The sequence below is a fragment of the Equus caballus genome, chromosome 16, assembly GCF_041296265.1.
Source record: "Equus caballus isolate H_3958 breed thoroughbred chromosome 16, TB-T2T, whole genome shotgun sequence".
NCBI classification, from domain to species: domain Eukaryota; kingdom Metazoa; phylum Chordata; class Mammalia; order Perissodactyla; family Equidae; genus Equus; species Equus caballus.
Genome location: NC_091699.1, coordinates 93972774 through 93992476, shown reverse-complemented (window position 1 = coordinate 93992476; position 19703 = coordinate 93972774). Strand labels below are relative to the sequence as shown.

The following is a 19703-nucleotide window of genomic DNA, read 5'->3' as shown; positions in this document are numbered from 1 at the left end:
AATTCTAACCAGCCAGAGAGGGACAACCACCTTGAACACCCAAGGCATTCAGAGGATACCCTAAAAGGATCACAACTTAGTAGAGCTAAAATAGTAGTTCTAGAGTAAAGGCTACTCTTGACCACGTTGAACTTTAAAAACAAAACTCAAAAGGAGCAAGCCCAACTGCAAGTAACTTAAATGCCAGTCAACATAAAATTAAATGCTCTTTACAGAAAGACAATAAAACCTAGACACTCAACAAACATAACACAATATCCAGCATCCAATCAAAAATTACCAGACATGCAAAGAAGCATGAAAATGTGACTTATAACCAGGAGTAAAATCAGTCAACAGAAACAGACCCAGAAATCACATGGATATGGAATTAGCAGATAAGGTCTTCATAACAGCTATCATAGATAACTTATTGTAATTAAATTTATTTACAATCATATATAATATAAATTACATTCAACTATAAATTATGTTTAAGGATTTTAAAGAAAATATGAACACAACACTGAGAAAAACAGAAAGATACACACATACATATATATTTTAAAAGACTTCAAGTGAAATTTCTAGAGAAGAAATACACTGCATCTGAAATGAAAAGTTCACTGGATGGGCTTAACAAAAGATTAGATACCGTAGAAGAAAAGACCAGTGAATCTAAAGATAAAGCAATAAAAATTGCCTAAACTAAAACACAGATATAGAAAGCTGGCAGAAAAAAGGATCAAGAACAGTTGTAGATTAAAGGAGACATGAAAACTAACTCAATGTGTAACCTGTGATTGAATCCTGAAATGGTTAAAAATAAAACTGTAAAGGATATTTTGAGGACAATTAGGAAATTTTAACATGTATTGTATATTATTAGATAAAATATACTACCTAAAAATATATACTATATATATATATATATACTAATACTCTGTATTATTATAGTATTTATTGATATTAATTTTCCTAATTGTGGTAACTGTGTTTTGTGGACATGTAGGAGAATGCTGCTGTGGGAAAGAGAGAATAATAAGACATAAAATATGGGGCTATTTTAAAATAGTTTAAGACAAAACACTTGGGAATTACTAACAATGGTAACTTCAGCAGGATACCTACGTTTTCATCTTTGTTATTATATAAAGCAACCCAATCTCACATAATTAACTTTAAATAGAATAATTTTCAACTGTAATGGTTCATTAATAAAATGAAAAATGTGGACTACTTTCACCATGGTCTCAAAAAGATAATAAAAAGAAAATCTTGCTGCACTGAAAGATAAATGAAAATCACAATAGTAGAAAACTAAATTTGTGGTAATTTATATGTTAAAGTATTTCCTTAAAAAATTAATGAAAGATCATTTTTGCATGCCTCCTTGGTAAAAACGTTAATTATCAGAAAAGTAAGTCTGTTATCACCTTGAAAAACAGAGATGATAAAATTACATTTAGAGCATCCTGAATGCCAGACTTTATATTCCTTAAGGAAAGGATCTATTTTGTTTACTTGCACATATCTCAAGCCTAGAAGAATCTCTCTCACATAAATACCTGTTTAATCAAACTAAATCACAGCTAAGGTAACTGTCTACCCAGCTCTACTCAGCAAGATACACGCCACAAAAATGAAATTTCCTTCTATCTGTTGCTTAGTTTCCTCTAAAAAACATGCCAAAAATTTTACTTCATTGTGGATAAAAAGTTTCCAAAATATTTTGCATCTTTCCAGCCTTCCACAAAAAGGCAGCAAATGTGATTGACCTTTTCCAGTGACCTGGGGATCATCATGAACAAGCTTCCCCCTCTAGCTGGTTTTCCTCCTTACGGTAAGCATCGAATGTCACTTCCTCTCTCTCTGTGCTTACTACTGGCAGACTGGCAGACAACCAGCAGTGATACCAGCCTCACTTCACTCTTGTAATGTTTTCTATAATAGAGAAACAAAGAAGTAAACCTGATGAAAATTCTATTCTTTAAAAAAATTAAGTATATAAAAGTTCCAAGAAAAGCTCTCAGGCAAAGTATACGGTTTCAGTGCTGGAGCTTTGTGGCATTTATCACAGTAGCACTAAGGCACGTCTCCTTCTCTTATCTTAGGTTATGTTCTAAGAGCACTGATCTTTTGACAAATGGCATTATTACAACTGTACACGTTTACTTAGGCTCAGAGATAAGTTGAATTTAATTGTTTCATTAGAAAATATTTTTGGTAGGTCTGGTAAAATCTGTGTTTATATACAAAGCCATACTTATTTGTTTCAAGTACAGCAGAAAACAAATGCCAGAATCCTTGGAACTTTAAAAATCAACTAAAGATTTTATGTTATGTTCCAGTGGCAGCATTTTAAAGCCAATCTTTGGTACATGGGAAAAAAAATTTTAAATAGTGAGGCTAGTGAAAATTGTGGGTAGGACCTTGGTGAACTTCTCTGTTTTTAAATAAAAAGAAAGACCACATATCAGAGTATTATACATAGCATAGGTCAGTACTGTTTCAGGAAACTTTATTAGAGGCTGAGTGTTGTATACATACTGGGACAAGAGTAAAAATAAATTTCTTACTGTGGGTTGCAGTCAAAAAATTTTGAAATTTCAAAATGTTCTGTGGGCTGTCTGCAATCAGAAAAGAGATGTGTGCTTTTCCACTCACTGCAAAAACAATATTCTGTAACATACTGTGACAAAATCAGAGTCATGAGCTTATGACTTTGAGGGTGGCTATTTCCAATGATGTTTTAATACTCTATCTGATATATAATTCGTACTGAAGATTAAAACTAAAAATAATCTTTCTCAGTGACATTAAGAAAACCCAAAAGAACCTTTATGTGCAGCTATTTCTGATGCTTGCTATTAGTTTGAAATAAAGATTAAAAAAAAAAACCTTTACTTTGTAATGAAGTATACCAGTTAAAGTAAAATACATTAGCTAAAACAGCTTAAATCTTTAATTTTCAGAATTGCAATTTAAGTTTAACAAAGGTATCCATAAAATAATCTCTAGTTACCTATGTATATTACAGCACATATTAAAAGGAAGAATCTAATCTAAGTTCATACTTTTTAGATACTGACAGGATTCATATTCCAACCAAATCTTAATTATTTCTCATACTAATACAGCAGAAGCTCCACTTCAACCCACCTACCACTGAGAAAAAAGTTTGCTGGAAGAACTTTTTGCACAACAAAAGTATAACTCTCTGAACTTGCTATCAGCCTTCGAGGAATTTCCAAGTAATGAGAGGGACTCACACTGAAAAATAACCCTTGGAGCACTTAGAATGCAAATTTTGATGCTCACCGCCACCCAGTGGCAGGTCTCTGTGTATATTCCTCCCTTTACTGCCTATCCATTTTCAAGTTCTAGGCTCTGTACTAAAAGCTCAGTACCCAGAACCGCATAAAACATAAGCTCTCCTCCCAAGAAGCTGGTGTGAGAAAAGATACACCCATGGGTTTTTTAGGCTAGAATCAAGTGAGAGGGAAAGAAAATAATATTATGGAGCAAAAGAAGGAATCTACTTCAGTAAAGAAACAAGAAATGCACAGTACTGACGGGGTTTGCTCCGTCCTTAGCAAAGAATCTTTCCCATCACAAGCGTCTTCAAACACAACACTGAAAATGAGCAGATTTAACAAGTCGTCACTTTATCATACACTTAACATCACTTTATCAAAACATATGAAATTACTGTAAAAATATTCCCAATAGGAAGCTCCCTCATGAAGATCAGACATTAATACTAGTTTAATATGATTTGCAGATGGAATAAAATCTAAAATATACACAATTTACCTGATAAAGTCTTTAATGAAGTCTGGTTAAAGTAATTAACAACTTTAACAAATTAACCTTAGTAAGTAACAGGTCTCTCTCAAGCTGAACAGTGAGTACTCAGATATTCATTTTACAATTATTTAAATTGTACATACATACATTATAAACACTTTTTCTGAGTATGCTGTGTTTCAAAATACAAAAAGGTAAGAAGTCAGAACAAAAAAGACAACAGCATAACGCAGATCCTGAGTGGTTTTGGAGCCCGGCCTCTTCTGCGCCCCTGGCTATACACCAGGTGTGGGCAGCTTCAGCAATCGGAGACAACTGGAGCTTCACTTTACTTTACGAGACCTCCATGGATCCTCTGCAGAAAATGTAGGCTAACTCTGCTTCAAAATCTTTCCAAATGCCAAGTGAAAAATTCTCTGGAAAACTGATTTTCGTTTCTTTCAGAACTGCCAACACCAGGCAACAGTTAACTCATCCCTCAGCCTGGGCACAACCTACCCTTTCTCCCAACCGAGATGTCTAACACAGGAGAAAAAGCTGTTTTCCATATAAGGCAAAGAGATGAAGTACAGAAATTAAAGGGGGACTTAGAGAACAGAGAGAGTTCTCAAAACCTGGCTATGACATTCCTTTATCGTCTGAAGAAGGAAGAAGAAATTAAGAAGTAGAATCTCTCTTGGGTGATGAAAGCAATGCAGATGAGAACGCAGCAACAGTAGAGGATTCAGACGTGAGTGTCAAACCTTTCACTCTACCTGTAGGACAAAAATTCCTGGAAATGCTATGGTAGGGAATAAGGAATTGTTGAAATAGATGCGGAAGTGCGGCAGCAATCCTGCCAAGATTAAACGCCATTCTACCATCGTCCCCCGCGCGGCACTTTAGGGTTACTGCAGGCCGTGCTGGGAAGAACCACTCCACAGAAGACGTCAGGCCCTGGGCTCTAACGACGTCTTCACTCTCATTGACGGGAGGAGCTCAATGACGCAAGCCATCCTTCTCTCTTTAGAGGCTGTCATTGCTCCTTACCTAGACATTCTTCATTTACAGTGTTTGAGTAAGTTGAATATCTTGATTTTGAAAGAAAAGAATGTGTGAGGAAGAGATATGTAAATAAAGTTACTGGCATTACACTGCTGCATTAGTTTAGGGTACAGTACATGTAATTTACTATTTTTCAGCTTTCTCCTTTCATTATATATTACTTTCCTGGTAAAAGAGGAGAATTTTGCTTTGTTGTTTTAATACTGAATAAATTTGTACATAAAGGAACCTAAATATTTAGAGGAGGCTATGGGGGCTGGCCCCATGGCCAAGTGGTTAAGCTCGCGCGTTCTGCTTTGGCGGCCCAGGGTTTCACTGGTTCGGATACTAGGAGCAGACATGGCACCACTCATCAAGCCAAGCTGAGGCAGCATCCCACATGTCACAACTAGAAGGACCCACAACTAAAATATGCAACTATGTACTGAGGGGCTTTGGGAATAAAAAGGAAAACAAAAATCTTTTTTCTTTTCCTGCTTTATCTCCCCAAACCCCCGCTGTACACAGTTGTATATCATAGTTGCAGGTCCTTCTAGTTGTGGGATGTGGGATGCCGCCTCAACGTGGCCTGACGAGCGATGCCATGTCCGCGCCCAGGATCTGAACCCTGGGCTGCCACAGTGGCGCAGGCGAACTTAACCACTTGGCCATGGAGCCAGCCCCCAAAAATCTTTAAAAAAAAAAAAGATGCAGCTATCTTTATCACTTACAGGGTGGAAGAAAGGAACAAATGAATAAATTAACAAACTAGTAGCACCAGGGTGGATGAACCCCAAATGGGTAAAAATGTTTCTATTCACTAAGTATCCTCAAACATGTTCCTTTAGTGGAATCTTGTAAATATGATTCTGAAGCAGATTAATAACAGATGCTATAAATTGATTTGTAGTAATATAAGAAAGTGTAGGAAAAATTAAACAACTATATTAAGCGACTTTGAGACAATTTGCAGAGTTTAATTTATACCCAAGGTCATATCTACTTACCTGGTACTACTGAAATAAAAGTGCAATTCTGGGAACACCATGTAATGTGTCAGCCTGGAGGCCTGAGAGGATAATGAAAGGTAAACCCAGAAAAAGACTGGAGGACTATTTTGTAAGACGATAAAATTTCACCAAAAAAAAATGTTTTTTTATTATTTATTTATGATGATGAAGATGAGGTCACCCAAATAATTCAAAAAATGTTTATGGGGTCCAGCCCGGTGGCACAGCAGTTAAGTTCGCACATTCCGCTTCCGCGGCCCAGGGTTCGCCGGTTTGGATCCCAGGTGCGGGCATGTCACCACATGCCAAGCCAGGCTGTGGCAGGCGTCCTACATATAAAGTAGAGGAAGATGGGCATGGATGTTAGCTCAAGGCCAGTCTTCCTCAGCAAAAAGAGGAGGATTGGCAGCAGATGTTAGCTCAGGGTTAATCTTCCTCAAAAAGAAAAAAAGAAAAAAATGTTTACAGTAATTTTTAAAATTCTCATAAAACATTTGGACCTAGAGAAAAATGTCTGTGGGATAAAAGAATATCTAGATTTAGAAATACTGCTAAGATCATCAAGTGAAACGAACATGAAGCCAATAGAAGCTTCCAATAATACTGTTTATTCCCTAATCCAGTTAAACGTAACTGTAAGCCCTTAGAGTTTTCTAAATTACTTCATTCAGCAAATATTTATTAATCATCTACCAAGCGCCATACAATGTATTAGGCACTAGAACTACAGAATCTAAAACATTATCTTTTCCCTCATAGAGACTGGTAATGAAAGACAAAGAGGAGCAGTATATATGATAAAAGGGACACTCCACCAAGAAGACACCACACATAAAAATATATGCACCCAACACAGGAGCACCGAAGTACATAAAGCAACTATTATGAAAACTAAAAGGAGATATTAACAAAAACACAATAATAGTAGGGGACCTTAACACCACACTTACATAAATAGATCACCCAGACAGAAAATCAACAAGGAAACAGTAGATTTAAATGAAAAACTAGATCAGATGGAGTTAATAGATATATATACAACACTCCATCCAAAAACAGCAGAATACATATTCTTCTCAAGTGCACATCAAACATTCTCAAGGACAGATGATATGTTGGGAAACAAGGCAAGCCTCAAAAAATTTAAGAAGATTGAAATCATATGAAGCACACTCTCCGACCATAAGGCTATGAAACTAGACATCAACTACAAGAAAAAAGCTGGGAAAGTAAGAAGTATGTGGAGACTGAAACAACATGTTACTGAACAACCAATGGATCACTGAAGAAATTAAACGAGAAATCAAAAAGTATCTGGAGGGGCTGGCCCCACGGCCAAGTGATTAAGTTCGTGCACTCCACTTCAGCAGCCCAGGGTTTCGCCCGTTTGGATCCTAGGCGCAGACATGGCACCATTCATCAGGCTATGCTGAGGCAGTGCATCCCACATAGCACAACCAGAAGGACCTACAACTAGAATATACAACTATGTACTGGGGGGCTTCAGGGAGAAAGAAAAGGAAAAAAAAAGAAATCTGGCAACAGATGTTAGTTCAGGTGCCAAAAAAAAAGAAGAAAAATATCTGGAGACAAATGATAATGAAAATACACCATACCGATTCATATGGGATGCAACAAAAGCAGTTTAAGAGGGAAATTCATAGCAATACAGGCCAACATTAACAAACAAGGAAAATCTCAAATAAGTACTCTTAAATTACACCTAACAGAATTAGAAAAAAGAGAACAAATAAAGCCCAAACTCAGCAGTAGGAGGGAAATAAAAAAATTAGAGCAGAAATAAGTGAAACTGAAACAACAACAACAAAAAACAGTAGAAAGGATCAATGAAACAAAGAACTGGTTCTTTGAGAAGATAAACAAAACTGACAAACCCCTAGACAGATTCACTAAGGAAAAAAAAGAGAAGGCTCAAATAAATAAAATTAGAAATGAAAGAAGAGAACTTACAATTGATATCACAGAAATACAAAGGATTCTAAGAGAATACCATGAAAAGCTATATGCCAACAAATTGGACACTCTAGAAGAGATGGATAAATGCTTAGACTCATACAACCTCCCAAAACTGAACCAAGAAGAAATAGAGAATCTGAATAGACCAACCACAAGTAAAGAGATTGAAACAGTCATCAAAAACATCCCAAAAAATAAAAGTCCAGGACCAGATGGCTTCTCTAGAGAATTCTACCAAACATTCAAAGAAGATTTAATACCTATCCCTCCTCAAACTATTCCAGAAAGTTGAGGGTGACGGGACACTTCCTAACAAATTCTAGAGGCCCACATACCCTGATAGCAAAGCCAGACAAGGACAACACAAAGAAGGAAAATTACAGGCCAATATCACTGATGAACACAGATGCAAAAATCCTCAAGAAAATGTTGGCAAACTGAATACAGCAATACATTAAAAACATCATACACCATGATCAAGAGGGATTTACACCAGGAATGCAGGGATGGTTCAACATCTGCAAAGTAATCAATGTGATACACCACATTAACAAAATGAGGAATAAAAACCACATGATCATCTCAGTAGACACAGAGAAAGCATTTAAAAAGATCCAACATCCGTTTACAACAAAAACTTTCAATAAAATGGGTATAGAAGGAAAATACCTCAACATAATAAAGGTCATATATGACAAACCCACAGCTAACATCATACTCAGTGGTGAAAAACTGAAAGCCATCCCTCTGAGAACAGGAACAGGACAACGGTGTCCACTCTCACCACTCTTATTCAACATAGTACTGAAGGCCAGAGCAATTGGGCAAGAAAAAGAAATAAACGGAGTCCAAATGGGCACTGAAAAAGTGAAACTCTCACTGTTTGCAGATTACATGATTTTATAAATACAAAACACTAAAGACTCCATCAAAAAACTATTAGAAATAATCAAGAACTACAGCAAAGTTGCAGGGTACAAAATCAACTTACAAAAATCACTTGCATTTCTATATTCTCATAATGAACTAACAGAAAGAGAACTCTAGAATATAATCCCATTTACAATCTCAACAAAAAGAATAAATGTAACCAAGGAGGTGAAACACCTATACAAAGAAAATTACAAGACATTATTGAAAGAAATCAATGATGACATAAAGAAATGGAAAGATATTCCACACACTTGGACTGGAAGAATAAATATAGTTAAAATGTCCACACTACCTAAAGCAATCTACAGATTCAATGCAATCCCTATCAGAATCCCAATGACATTCCTCATGGAAATAGAACAAAGAATCCTAAAATTCATATGGGGCAATAAAAGACCCTGAATAGCTAAAGCAATTCTGAGAAAAAAGAACAAAGCTGGAGGCATCACAATCTCTGACTTTAAAATACTACAAAGCTACAGTAATCAAAACAGCATGGTACTGGTACAAAAACAGACACACAGATCAATGGAACAGAGCTGAAAGCCCAGAAATAAAACCACACATCTACGGACAGCTAATCTTTGACAAAGGAGCTAAGAACATACAATGGAAAAAGTAAAGTCTCTTCAATAAATGCTGCTGGGAAAACTAGACAGCCATATGCAAAAGAATGAAAGTAGACCATTATCTCTTGCCATTCACAAAAATTAACTCAAAATAGATCAAAGACTTGAAGGTAAGACCTGAAACCATAGAACTCCTAGAAGAAAATATAGGCAGTACACTCTTTGACATTGGCCTTAGCAGGACCTTTTCGAACACCATGTCTACCGGACAAGGGAAACAAAAGAAAGAATAAACAAGTGGGACTTCATCAGACTAAAGAGCTTCTGCAAAGGAAAGGAAACCAGGAACAAAACGAAAAGATAACCCACTAACTGGGAGAAAATATTTGCAAATCATATATCCAACAAGGGGTTAATATCCAAAATATATAAAGAACTCTCATAATTAAACAATAAAAAAACAAGACACTCAATCAAAAAATGTACAGAGGATACAAACATTTTTTCCAAAGACAATATACCGACAGGCAATAAGCACATGAAAAGATGTTCAACATCACTAATCATAAGAGAAACGCAAATCAAAACTTCTCTAAGATATCACCTAACGCCCATTAGAATGGCTATAATCACCAAGACAAAAAGCAACAAATGTTAGGATGTGGAGAAAAGGGAGCCCTCATACACTGCTAGTGGGAATGCAAACTGGGGCAGCCACAATGGAAAACGGTATGGAGATTTATCGAAAAATTAAAAATAGAAATACCATATGACCCAGCTATCCAACTACTGGGTATTTATTCATAGAACTTGAAATCAACAATTCAGAGACTTATGCACTCCTATGTTCACTGCAGCATTATTCACAATAGCCAAGAAGTGGAAGCAACCCAAGCGCCCATCGACTGATGATTGGATAAAGATGTGGTATATCCATACAATGGAATACTATTCAGCCAAAAATAAAAGACAAAATCATTCCATTCGCAACAACATGGATGGACCTTGAGGGTATTATGTTAAGTGAAATAAGGCAGACAGAGAAAGACAAACACCGTGCAATTTCACTCATATGTGGAGGATTAACAAACACAAGGATAAAGAGAACAGATTAGTGGTTACTAGAGAGGAAGGAGGTTGGAAGGTGGGCACAAGGGGTGAAGGGGCACATATGTATGGTGACTGACAACTAATGTACAACTGAAATTTCACAACATTATAAACTATTATTACCTCAATAAAAACAAAATGTACATGCAACAAATGAAACCATAAAAATATCCAAAGGAGTAAAGAAACACACGGTATAATCCTGAAAACCAGTAAAAGAGTTTATCATTACAGCAAAGCCAGAAAACGTAAGATACTGATCGCTTTGTCTGCAAAAGATTCCATAAATCAAGTTGAAAAAAGATGATATACTGCAAAAGTCATTGTTAACATCTGTGTTGACAGAAATGTACTACACAAATACATCTTACTAATCAATAAAAACTTAAGAAAATAGGGGCCGGCCCAGTGGCGCAGTGGTTAAGTGGGAATGTTCCGCTTGGGCAGCCCGGGGTTCGCTGGTTTGGATCCCGGGTGCGGACGTGGCACCACATGGCAAGGCATGCTGTGGCAGGCGTCCCACGTATAAAGTAGAGGAAGATGGGCACAATGTTAGCTCAGTGCCAGGCTTCCTCAAGCTAAAAAAAGGAGGATTGGCAGCAGATGTTAGCTCAGGGCTAATCTTCCTCAAAAAAAACAAGAAAATAGAAAAAATATATATATAAGGGTCTGTTTCATTAATCAGAAATACATCAGACAAAGTGTATGAATTTTATTTTCCACTTTGTCCTTTGTATTTCAGAATAATAACAACAATAAAAAAAAAACGTCCTGAGCCGGCTCGGTGGCGCAGCGGTTAAGTTCGCACGTTCCACTTCTTGGCAGCCCAGGATTCGCCGCTTCGGATCCCAGGTGCGGACATGGCACTATTTGGCACGCCATGCTGTGGTAGGCATCCCACATATAAAGTAGAGGAAGATGGGCATGGATGTCAGCTCAGGGCCAGGCTTCCTCAGTAAAAAGAGGAAGACTGGCAGATGTTAGCTCAGGGCTGATCTTTCTCAAAAAAAAAAAAAAAGCCCTTAAATTTGGCAGCCCAAAGAAATAAATAAAGTAAATTGGCTATTCAAAGAAATTGTTGACTTAGCATTAAAACCACATGATAGAAATATCTTGAACTACAATGACAATGAACAGATTTCTGATAACTAATCTGTATTTGGTTATAAACATAGAAACTTGTGCAGTTCTGAAAAGTTCTATTTTAAGTGATTATATATTTTTACAAATTTTTTTTAAAATGTCATATTTCCCACTGGGATGCCAATTCAAGTCTTCTGAAAACTCTCTGCCTCAAAATGCTACAAAGTCACTTTTCTAATTAAAAGATTTAATATAACCTTAATTCATTTACCCATGAGCCCTTTTTTAACTTCAAATACTCATCAAAAACTAGTATTTCCAAACAATTATATTTTATCACAGTAAAGAACAGCATTGTAAAAAGATAAACAAAATAACATTGTTTTGCTTTTCCTCTAAAGAGCTGTGTTTTTCAGAGGATAAGTTCTCGTCAGTGTGAGTAAAAGTGATTGTTTTCAGAATAATCAGCTGGCGTGTAATCAACAGTCGTTCCTACTGGTCTTCTGGACATCCCACGTATCCAAATACTGATTCTGAGCTGGGTTTTGCTGCATCTTTTCAGGGCAAGACAGATTTAAAGGGGTCAAATGTGCTTCTCTTGACAGAAGATAAAAAAATTAAAACAGTGCCCTCTTTATTGAAGAACGTTACAAACAACGCAATTTCCTACCCTCCAAAAACTGCTGATTGCATTTCTGCTGTCTTATTGGCTATCCTGGAGTCACAAAACACTTGGGATAGTTCCTATAGAGAAAATCTGTCATTTTCTTTATTGTAGCACACAACTTTCACTTCATCATTTACTTTTAAGGAAGAAATAAGAGAAGTCTAGATTTGTTTAATTACAGTACAATATTCATCTTCAAACAAAATCTAAAGAATTACAAAAAGTAAACCCTAAATACCCACCACCATTAATCATTTGCAATATCTTGACAAAATTTTATTTCTTACTTCCTTTCTCTTCTGTTGTCACCAATGGAAAGGGTTCCTTTCTCCAAGGAAAGCTTTGTAAAACAGAGCCAATTTGCATTTGTCTGAGATAATCTGGGTATCACTTTGGATAGAAGGCATGGGAAAAAAATAACCTTCAACTACCTCCAATTGCAGCATTCTGCATGGTGCTCAATTAAGCTTTTCGAATACTCAAGCCCAGGATACTACATCAGGAATAAGGAAATGAGTTATTTTCCTATTTTCTTAATTTTCTATGAAGTTACTGCATTCGTACAAAATTGTGGATATATACGAATGAACAACTATTGGTTATCTACAAAGAGCTATTTATCTGCAATTCAGAAAAAAAGTACTATACATATATTGTAAATGATTAGGTTCCATAACATACCTAAATATAAAACCTTAGATAGTCATCAATTTGGAAGCCCAGAAAAGACAAGCATAGATTTCTGACCTGAAGATTATAGGTAATAAAGCTAAGAGCCTCTCTACCAGTGACCACCTGTAGAAAGGCAATTCTCTTCGGGATGAAATTCCAGTTGTTTTTCCAGTAACCATGATGATTTTACCCTTATCCATTCACACTACCTTAACTGGTGATCCATAATTCTTTTTCTTGTGTATTTAAGAAACTCACACTTTATACATTACACAGTGGCATGACTAAACTGTCCTTTATAAGCAAATTTGAAATTTTACAGCTCAACTGACACAGAGTTACTATATCACAATTTGACTTTCCAGCCAATAATTTAGTTTCTGAAAGATCGGTGTGATGGTTAACTTTATGTGTCAACTTGACAGGGCTAAGAGATGCCCATAGAGCTCACAAACCATTATTTTGGGATGTATCTGAGAGAGTCTCTGGAAGAAATTGGCATGTAACTCAGCAGACTGAGTAAAGAAGATCCACCTCATCAACGTGGGCAGGCGTCATCCAACTAGCTGAGCGCCCAGAGATCATGAAGGGTGAAGGGGGGGCGAATTCCCTCTCTCTCTGACATCCATCATCTCCTGCCCTCAGACCTCAGAGCTCCTGGTTCTGGGCCTCTGGACTCCAGGACCTACACCACTGGCTCCCCTGGTTCTCAGGCCTTCAGACTTGGACTAACCACAGGCTTTCCTGGGTCTCCAGCTTGCAGACAGCAGATTATGGGACTTCTTGGCCTGATACAGTCAGCATCTTTGCCATCTTTACCCTTTTATTTTAACCAATGCTAAAAAGTGTAAAATATCAATGGCTAACACCTACTGCCTACTTACTGTGTGCAAGGCACTGTTTGATAAGCATTTAACACTGATTATTTCATTTGACCCTCATAACAATCCTATGATCTAGGGAATATGATAGTTCCTATTTTATAGGTAAAGAAATTGAGACACACAGAGGTGAAACAACTTGCCCAAGATCACACTGCTAATAAATGATAAAGATGGGACTCAAATGCACGTGGCCTGTTTCCAGACCCTGATTAAAATCAATGTGTCTCCTCTGCAAACTGATGTCTCACAAATTTAATACAACTGAGACAAAGACAGAAAGCATTAGGAACGACTGAGTAAGGAACCTTTAGCCTTAAATGGCTATAATATACTCTGTTGTTTATTTGTGAAGGAAAAAAGAATGAAGTTAAAGAACATGTACAACAGACTAGAACCTTATCCACTAAGACTATGTCTACATGATAAGGTATAACAATGGGAAATTTTTTAACATTTTCCTATCTGAGATGAGAGAATCCTCAACTTAAACATTTTCACATGTACACGTTTTTAAAGAATGCATTATACAAAAAAGCAAAAGGCTTACTACTATACTACATAGTTTGATTTAAAAAGCTTTATTGCTCTCCTACTATGCACTATGATACAAATTAGACATACAAATATAATTAAAACATGACCTCTAAACACAGTAAGCTCAATATATGTGAAATATATAGAGAATAAAAAATAATAATGTGATAAAGAGCAGTAAAGGAGGTATTTACAAAGTGGAAGGGTGGCACTCGAGCTGGAATGCTTGCTCTGCCAGAAAGAGGGTAGGAGGAAAAGTAAGGAATCCAGAGGAACAGACACCCTCAGCTGGCACTTAAATGATGAAACAGTCAGAAATACAGATGGTACAGGTCATCATGGACAGAGATCTTAAACAGAGAAAACAGTATGTAAAGGCACAAAGGTGCAGTCAGCACGGCACAGCAAGCTGAGAGACTTCACGTAGTGGAACGGCTGCAGCATGAAGTGAAAAGAGATGAGCTGGAGCAACAGCTACACCATAAAACTCCACTAGAAGAGCTGAGATTCACGACGACAATCCACTAACAGGACAGGAGGACTAACAAGCCGACCTACTCATTCCTGAACTGTGTTTTCACCCTCAAAAACAAATATTCAGTGACACTATTTCCCTGAAACTTGTGGTGAACCACCTCCCATCCTCACCTGAAAAAGAAAGTTATTAAAAATAAAAGGTATTCTAGTTTCTAGTTACCCAAGACGGGACTGAGCCAAAAATTACATAACTTGATAGTGCAACAAACCTCGGAATCAGCAGATTTAGGTTTACTTTTAATTTCTTAGTGGCAAGAAGTTAATGAAATATTACAATAACACTTCATTTTTGTTGGAACAATCTACAATTATTGTACTTTAGTTCTGGATCAAATCTCATAATGGTTTAAATTTGAACTACTATAAAAGACAACTCTGAAGAGCAGGAAATCTACTACACTTGACTTCAAGCTCTAATTTATTTCCCATCTAAAGGCAATTGAGTTTAGATTTGGAACTAATATGCAATAGTAGCAATACCTATCATTTACAAAGTGCCCTACATTTTCAAAGCCCTGTACAGTTATTATCTTATAACTTTAATAAGCTTATTATGGAGGTGTCATTTCTTTCATGAAAAGAAAGGAACAGAGACAAAATTCGGGCACAGCAGGAGTGAGGGCAGCCTTTCCTACTGAGCAAGCAGGTCATCTAAGATCAAGTGATGGAAACTACATGGAATAATATCCCATGTCTATTCTCTAAGACACTCAGGTCTGAGGCAGTCCAGTAAAAGTAATATCCAGGCTTATTTTACACAGGACTCAGTGTGGCTCTTCTGCCTAGGCCAATCCAAAAACAGATTTGTAAAGACTTATATTAAAGTATCAAAAAACCATACCTTTAGAGCAGCACTGACAATCATGAGGCAGGTCCTACGGCAAAGTTTATTTTACTATCTGAAATGCCAGCTTAACCCACTCCAGGGAGACAAACCTTATACAGGTGACAGAGTCAGCTTATTACAAAAGAAAGGGCCGAGTGTCAACATAGCTACGGATACAGGTGTAGTACTGACAGTGGAGGGTGAAGGCGTCAAAGTAAAGGCTAACATTTCCACTCCTAGATTAGACCAGCAAGATTACACTATTAAACCACAGTTCAAGATGCCCAACAACCATCAGTAATTATTTATAGCCTAGTCAATTTGTTTGTTTAGAGTGAGTTTTGTAGCAATGAAAAAGACTCAAGTAAACCCATTCCTGTCTTTCCTGCCTTCACTATCTCCTCATTCGCCTTTTGTCCTCACTCCTTTCTTTCTCTAATCTGAATGAATTGCGTAAACTTTCTTAAATCCTTTCTGCAATAAGGGAGAATTTAAGTTAGCTAACTAAACAAATAGCAACACAAAAATGAAAAAAGCAAACATTACCTTTACATCAAAATTACAATCAAGTCTTCTAATTAATACGATGAAAGTGCCAGATGAATTGTCTCTCAGTGGTGGAGGCACTATGGGTTCACAGGCATTCTCTGGTTTTGAGTTAATCAAAAAACCCTGAAAAAGAATTGGCAATAAGTTTTTTCTCTGTTAAACTCAAAAAATCGATTCAACTTACTTCTACAAACATCTTTTGACTTTGCTTCCTGTGTTTTGCATTGTGCTAGATGAATTATCTGGCAACTACAACAGTTCCTACCCTCCAAGTGCTCACAATCCCAGAACTTCTAAAGTAGTATTTGGTTTCATAAATGTTTAGCTTTTTTAAGTAACTTCCATTTTTACTATTAAAATCTTTTTAAAAGTCACACATAAGTCCATCACCCCAAGACAACCACTGTTGGCATGCTGGCATATTTTCCAACAATGATTAACATTTCTAAACCAAGCAAATACTTTTCTAAATTAACTTTTAAATTTCTTTCATGTTATTAACAATGAAAATGCATAGCATTTCTAGGAATTTATTCCATAGAAACACTAGCCTGAGTATATAAAGGTAAATGTAGATCGATGTTCCCACTACACTGTTTTTAATAACAAAAACTGGAAATCATGCACATCAATAAGGCAGCCATTTAAAAAATTATAGTATATTCATACAATAGAAAAATAATGGAGCCACTAAAAGATCTAAGTAAATCTATAAGCACTAAATTGAAAAGATGTCCACAAGATAACTATTAATTTAAAAAGAAAATAGTAAGTTGCTTTCCCAGAAATACAGGACAGTTTGACATCAGAAAATGTATTAATATAAAAGGTTATATCCATAGATTAAAACGGAAAAGCCAAATGATTCTCTCAACGGATGTAAAACACTGAATAAACACATAAAAAGATGATCAACTTCATTAAATTCATTTATAAGCAGAAATGAGCAATTAAAGCTATGACACAGTGCCTTGACAACAGTCCTGTATGGTGTGTGAATTGGTCCTACCAACCACCTCTTCCACGGGATCTGGCGATTTCTCCTGCCTTCCGTTGCATTGCTTGGCTTGTGAAAGGGAATGCTTTTGCACATGTTTCAGGAACAAAATGCAGCACACTTTCATGCACTCCTAGAATGGCTCCCCTTCTTGACTCCATAAAGCACTTGGTTTTCACTTTGCAGGGAGACAGAACTTGTATCCTTCCAATAATGAATATTTCACTCATGTTAAGGCACCTTGCTGCCTTTTCTGTGCCTTTCTACACACTAACTTTCTGCTTTAATGCCAGATCACATACAGTAGTCCTCCCTTATCTGCAGTTTCATTTTCCGCAGTTTCAGACACCTATGGTCAACCATGGTCAGAAAATATTAAATGGAAAATTCCAGAAATAAACTTATAAGTTTTAAATTGTGCACCACTCTGAGTAGCATGATGAAATCTTGTGTGGTCCTGCTCTGTCCTGCTTAGGATGTGAACCATCCCTTTGTCCAACATATTTACACCGTATGCGCCACCTGCTACTGACCCGTTAGTCACTTAGTAGCCAGCTCATTATCAGATCTACTGTGGAGATATCTCAGCACTGGTGTTCAAGTAATTCTTATTTTACTTAATAATGACCCCAAAGTGCAAGAGTAGTAATGCTGGCAATTCAGATATGCCAAAGAGAAGCCAATAAAGTGCTTCATGTAAAAAGGTAAAAGTTCTTGAAAAAAATCATATGCTGAGGTTGTTAAGGTCTACAGTAATTTTTATTACAGTATATTGTCATAATTGTTCCATTTTATTAGTAGTTAGTATTGTTACTCTCTTACTGTGCCTAATTTATAAGTTAAACTTTACATAAGTATGTACGTATAGGAAAAAACATAGTATACAGGGTTCGGTACTATCGGCAGTTTCAGGCATCCCCTGGGAGTCTGGGAACACATCCCCTACAGACAAGGGGGTACTATTGCAGTGCAGTTCTTTTCACGATACTTATAACAGCAATTAAAACAACCTATGCCATACCAACAAGGCATAGAACTCAAGTGAAGTGAAGACAATAGGAACAGCTATGGCCAAATTTCCATGTCTGGGTGATGACAACTCCATCATGACTGCCACCTGGCGGACAGCAATTGAGAAACACATCCCAAGTTCAGAGATATTAAAACATGGAGTAATAAAATGCATCTTAGAATCAATAAATTTATAGTATGTACCGACACAAAAAAGGGTCCACAAGTGGAACTGCAAGAGTGTTTGCTTCTTAATCATTTCTGTATTGCTGGATCTGCTATGAGAGGCATGTGTTATTCTTAAACATGAGAAAATTTATAAAAATCAAATACACATAAGTAAAAGTCCAAAAACCAATCTATTCTTATTAATAGAAAACTGACTGAACCCTGCAAAAAAAACAGGTCTTAGATAATTAAATATTATCTTTCCTGTGGATGCTAAAATGAATAACTTGCTAAAACAGCTTACAAATTCCTATCCTTCCCTCAGATGTGAGTCACTTAAAACTAAGTGCAAATTTACTTTGTTTCATCCACAAAGTCTACAAGGTATCATAACAGGCTTTGTCAATTAACTTGGCAAAACTCTCTGGTCCTTTAAGTAAGATGGGCCAAGAAGGTGCTGCCTTAAGCCAGGACCACATGCCTAACGTCACCCTCCAGGGTCAATATCTTCTTATTAAAAGGATGCTTGCTCTGCGATCAAGGATCGTCCTCATCCGTATCTTCTGACAGGGGCACTTTATGACAATATGTAGGAAGCCCAAGAAAACCACCAATGCTAGGAGACTAAGAAACTGGATGCCCACCTTTCTTCTCTGTGTTGTAATTCTCTGATGATTAAACAAGGATGCTGGTCAAAAATAGTGCATGCAGACCGGCACCTCAGTATCATCAAAGTATAAAGGAACAGGTTTATGATATATAAATGTGTTGATTTTTTTAAAAGATTTTATGACTATATATAAAGTGCACAAAATATAACTTTTCAGCTTGATGAGTTTTCACAAACTGAAGATAGCTGTATCAGGAGATGGAAGATTAACGGCAATCCAGAAGTTCCCTTCATCTTCCCCACCAGTCACCAGTGTCACTACATGGACTCCTAACAAATTAGTTTTGCGCAGTTTTACACTTGACAGAAACAGAATCGTGCAGCATAGTAAATGCTCTTTTAGACTTCTTTCTCTCAGTACTCTGTGAGATTCATCCTACTGCTGAGCAACCACACTGCTGAGATATACTTGGCAGATCTTTCATTTTCATTTCTACCTAGTATTACATCGTGTGAATATACCAAAATTTATTCTACTGTTGATGAGCACTTGGGTAATTTCTAGTTAGGGGCAACTACGAACAGTGCTGTCATAAGCATCCCAGTACTGTCTTCATGCAGACGTGCCCACATCTGCCAAGCACGTGCATGGGAGCAGGACCACAGGACATCAGGCTTCAGTAAACATCACCAAGCAGTTTTCCAGATTGGTTTGGGTCACGACTTTAACTGGAATATTCAAATAAGCCAAACA

At 36.7% G+C, this 19703-nt stretch overlaps 1 protein-coding gene across 7 annotated transcripts in view; it reads right to left on the bottom strand.

The window, feature by feature from the left end:
- RNF13 (ring finger protein 13) overlaps positions 1-19703 on the bottom strand; it is a 158433-nt gene that overhangs the window by 80245 nt on the left and 58485 nt on the right. For 4 of the 7 annotated variants that reach the window (XM_023621096.2, XM_070238305.1, XM_001491189.7 and 1 more), the window contains exon 4: positions 16161-16286. The exons of the other annotated variants lie outside the window; for them this stretch is intronic. In XM_023621096.2, coding sequence (XP_023476864.1) covers positions 16161-16286 — 126 coding nt within the window. The remainder of the gene's footprint in view (positions 1-16160; positions 16287-19703) is intronic. 7 annotated transcript variants of the gene reach the window in all.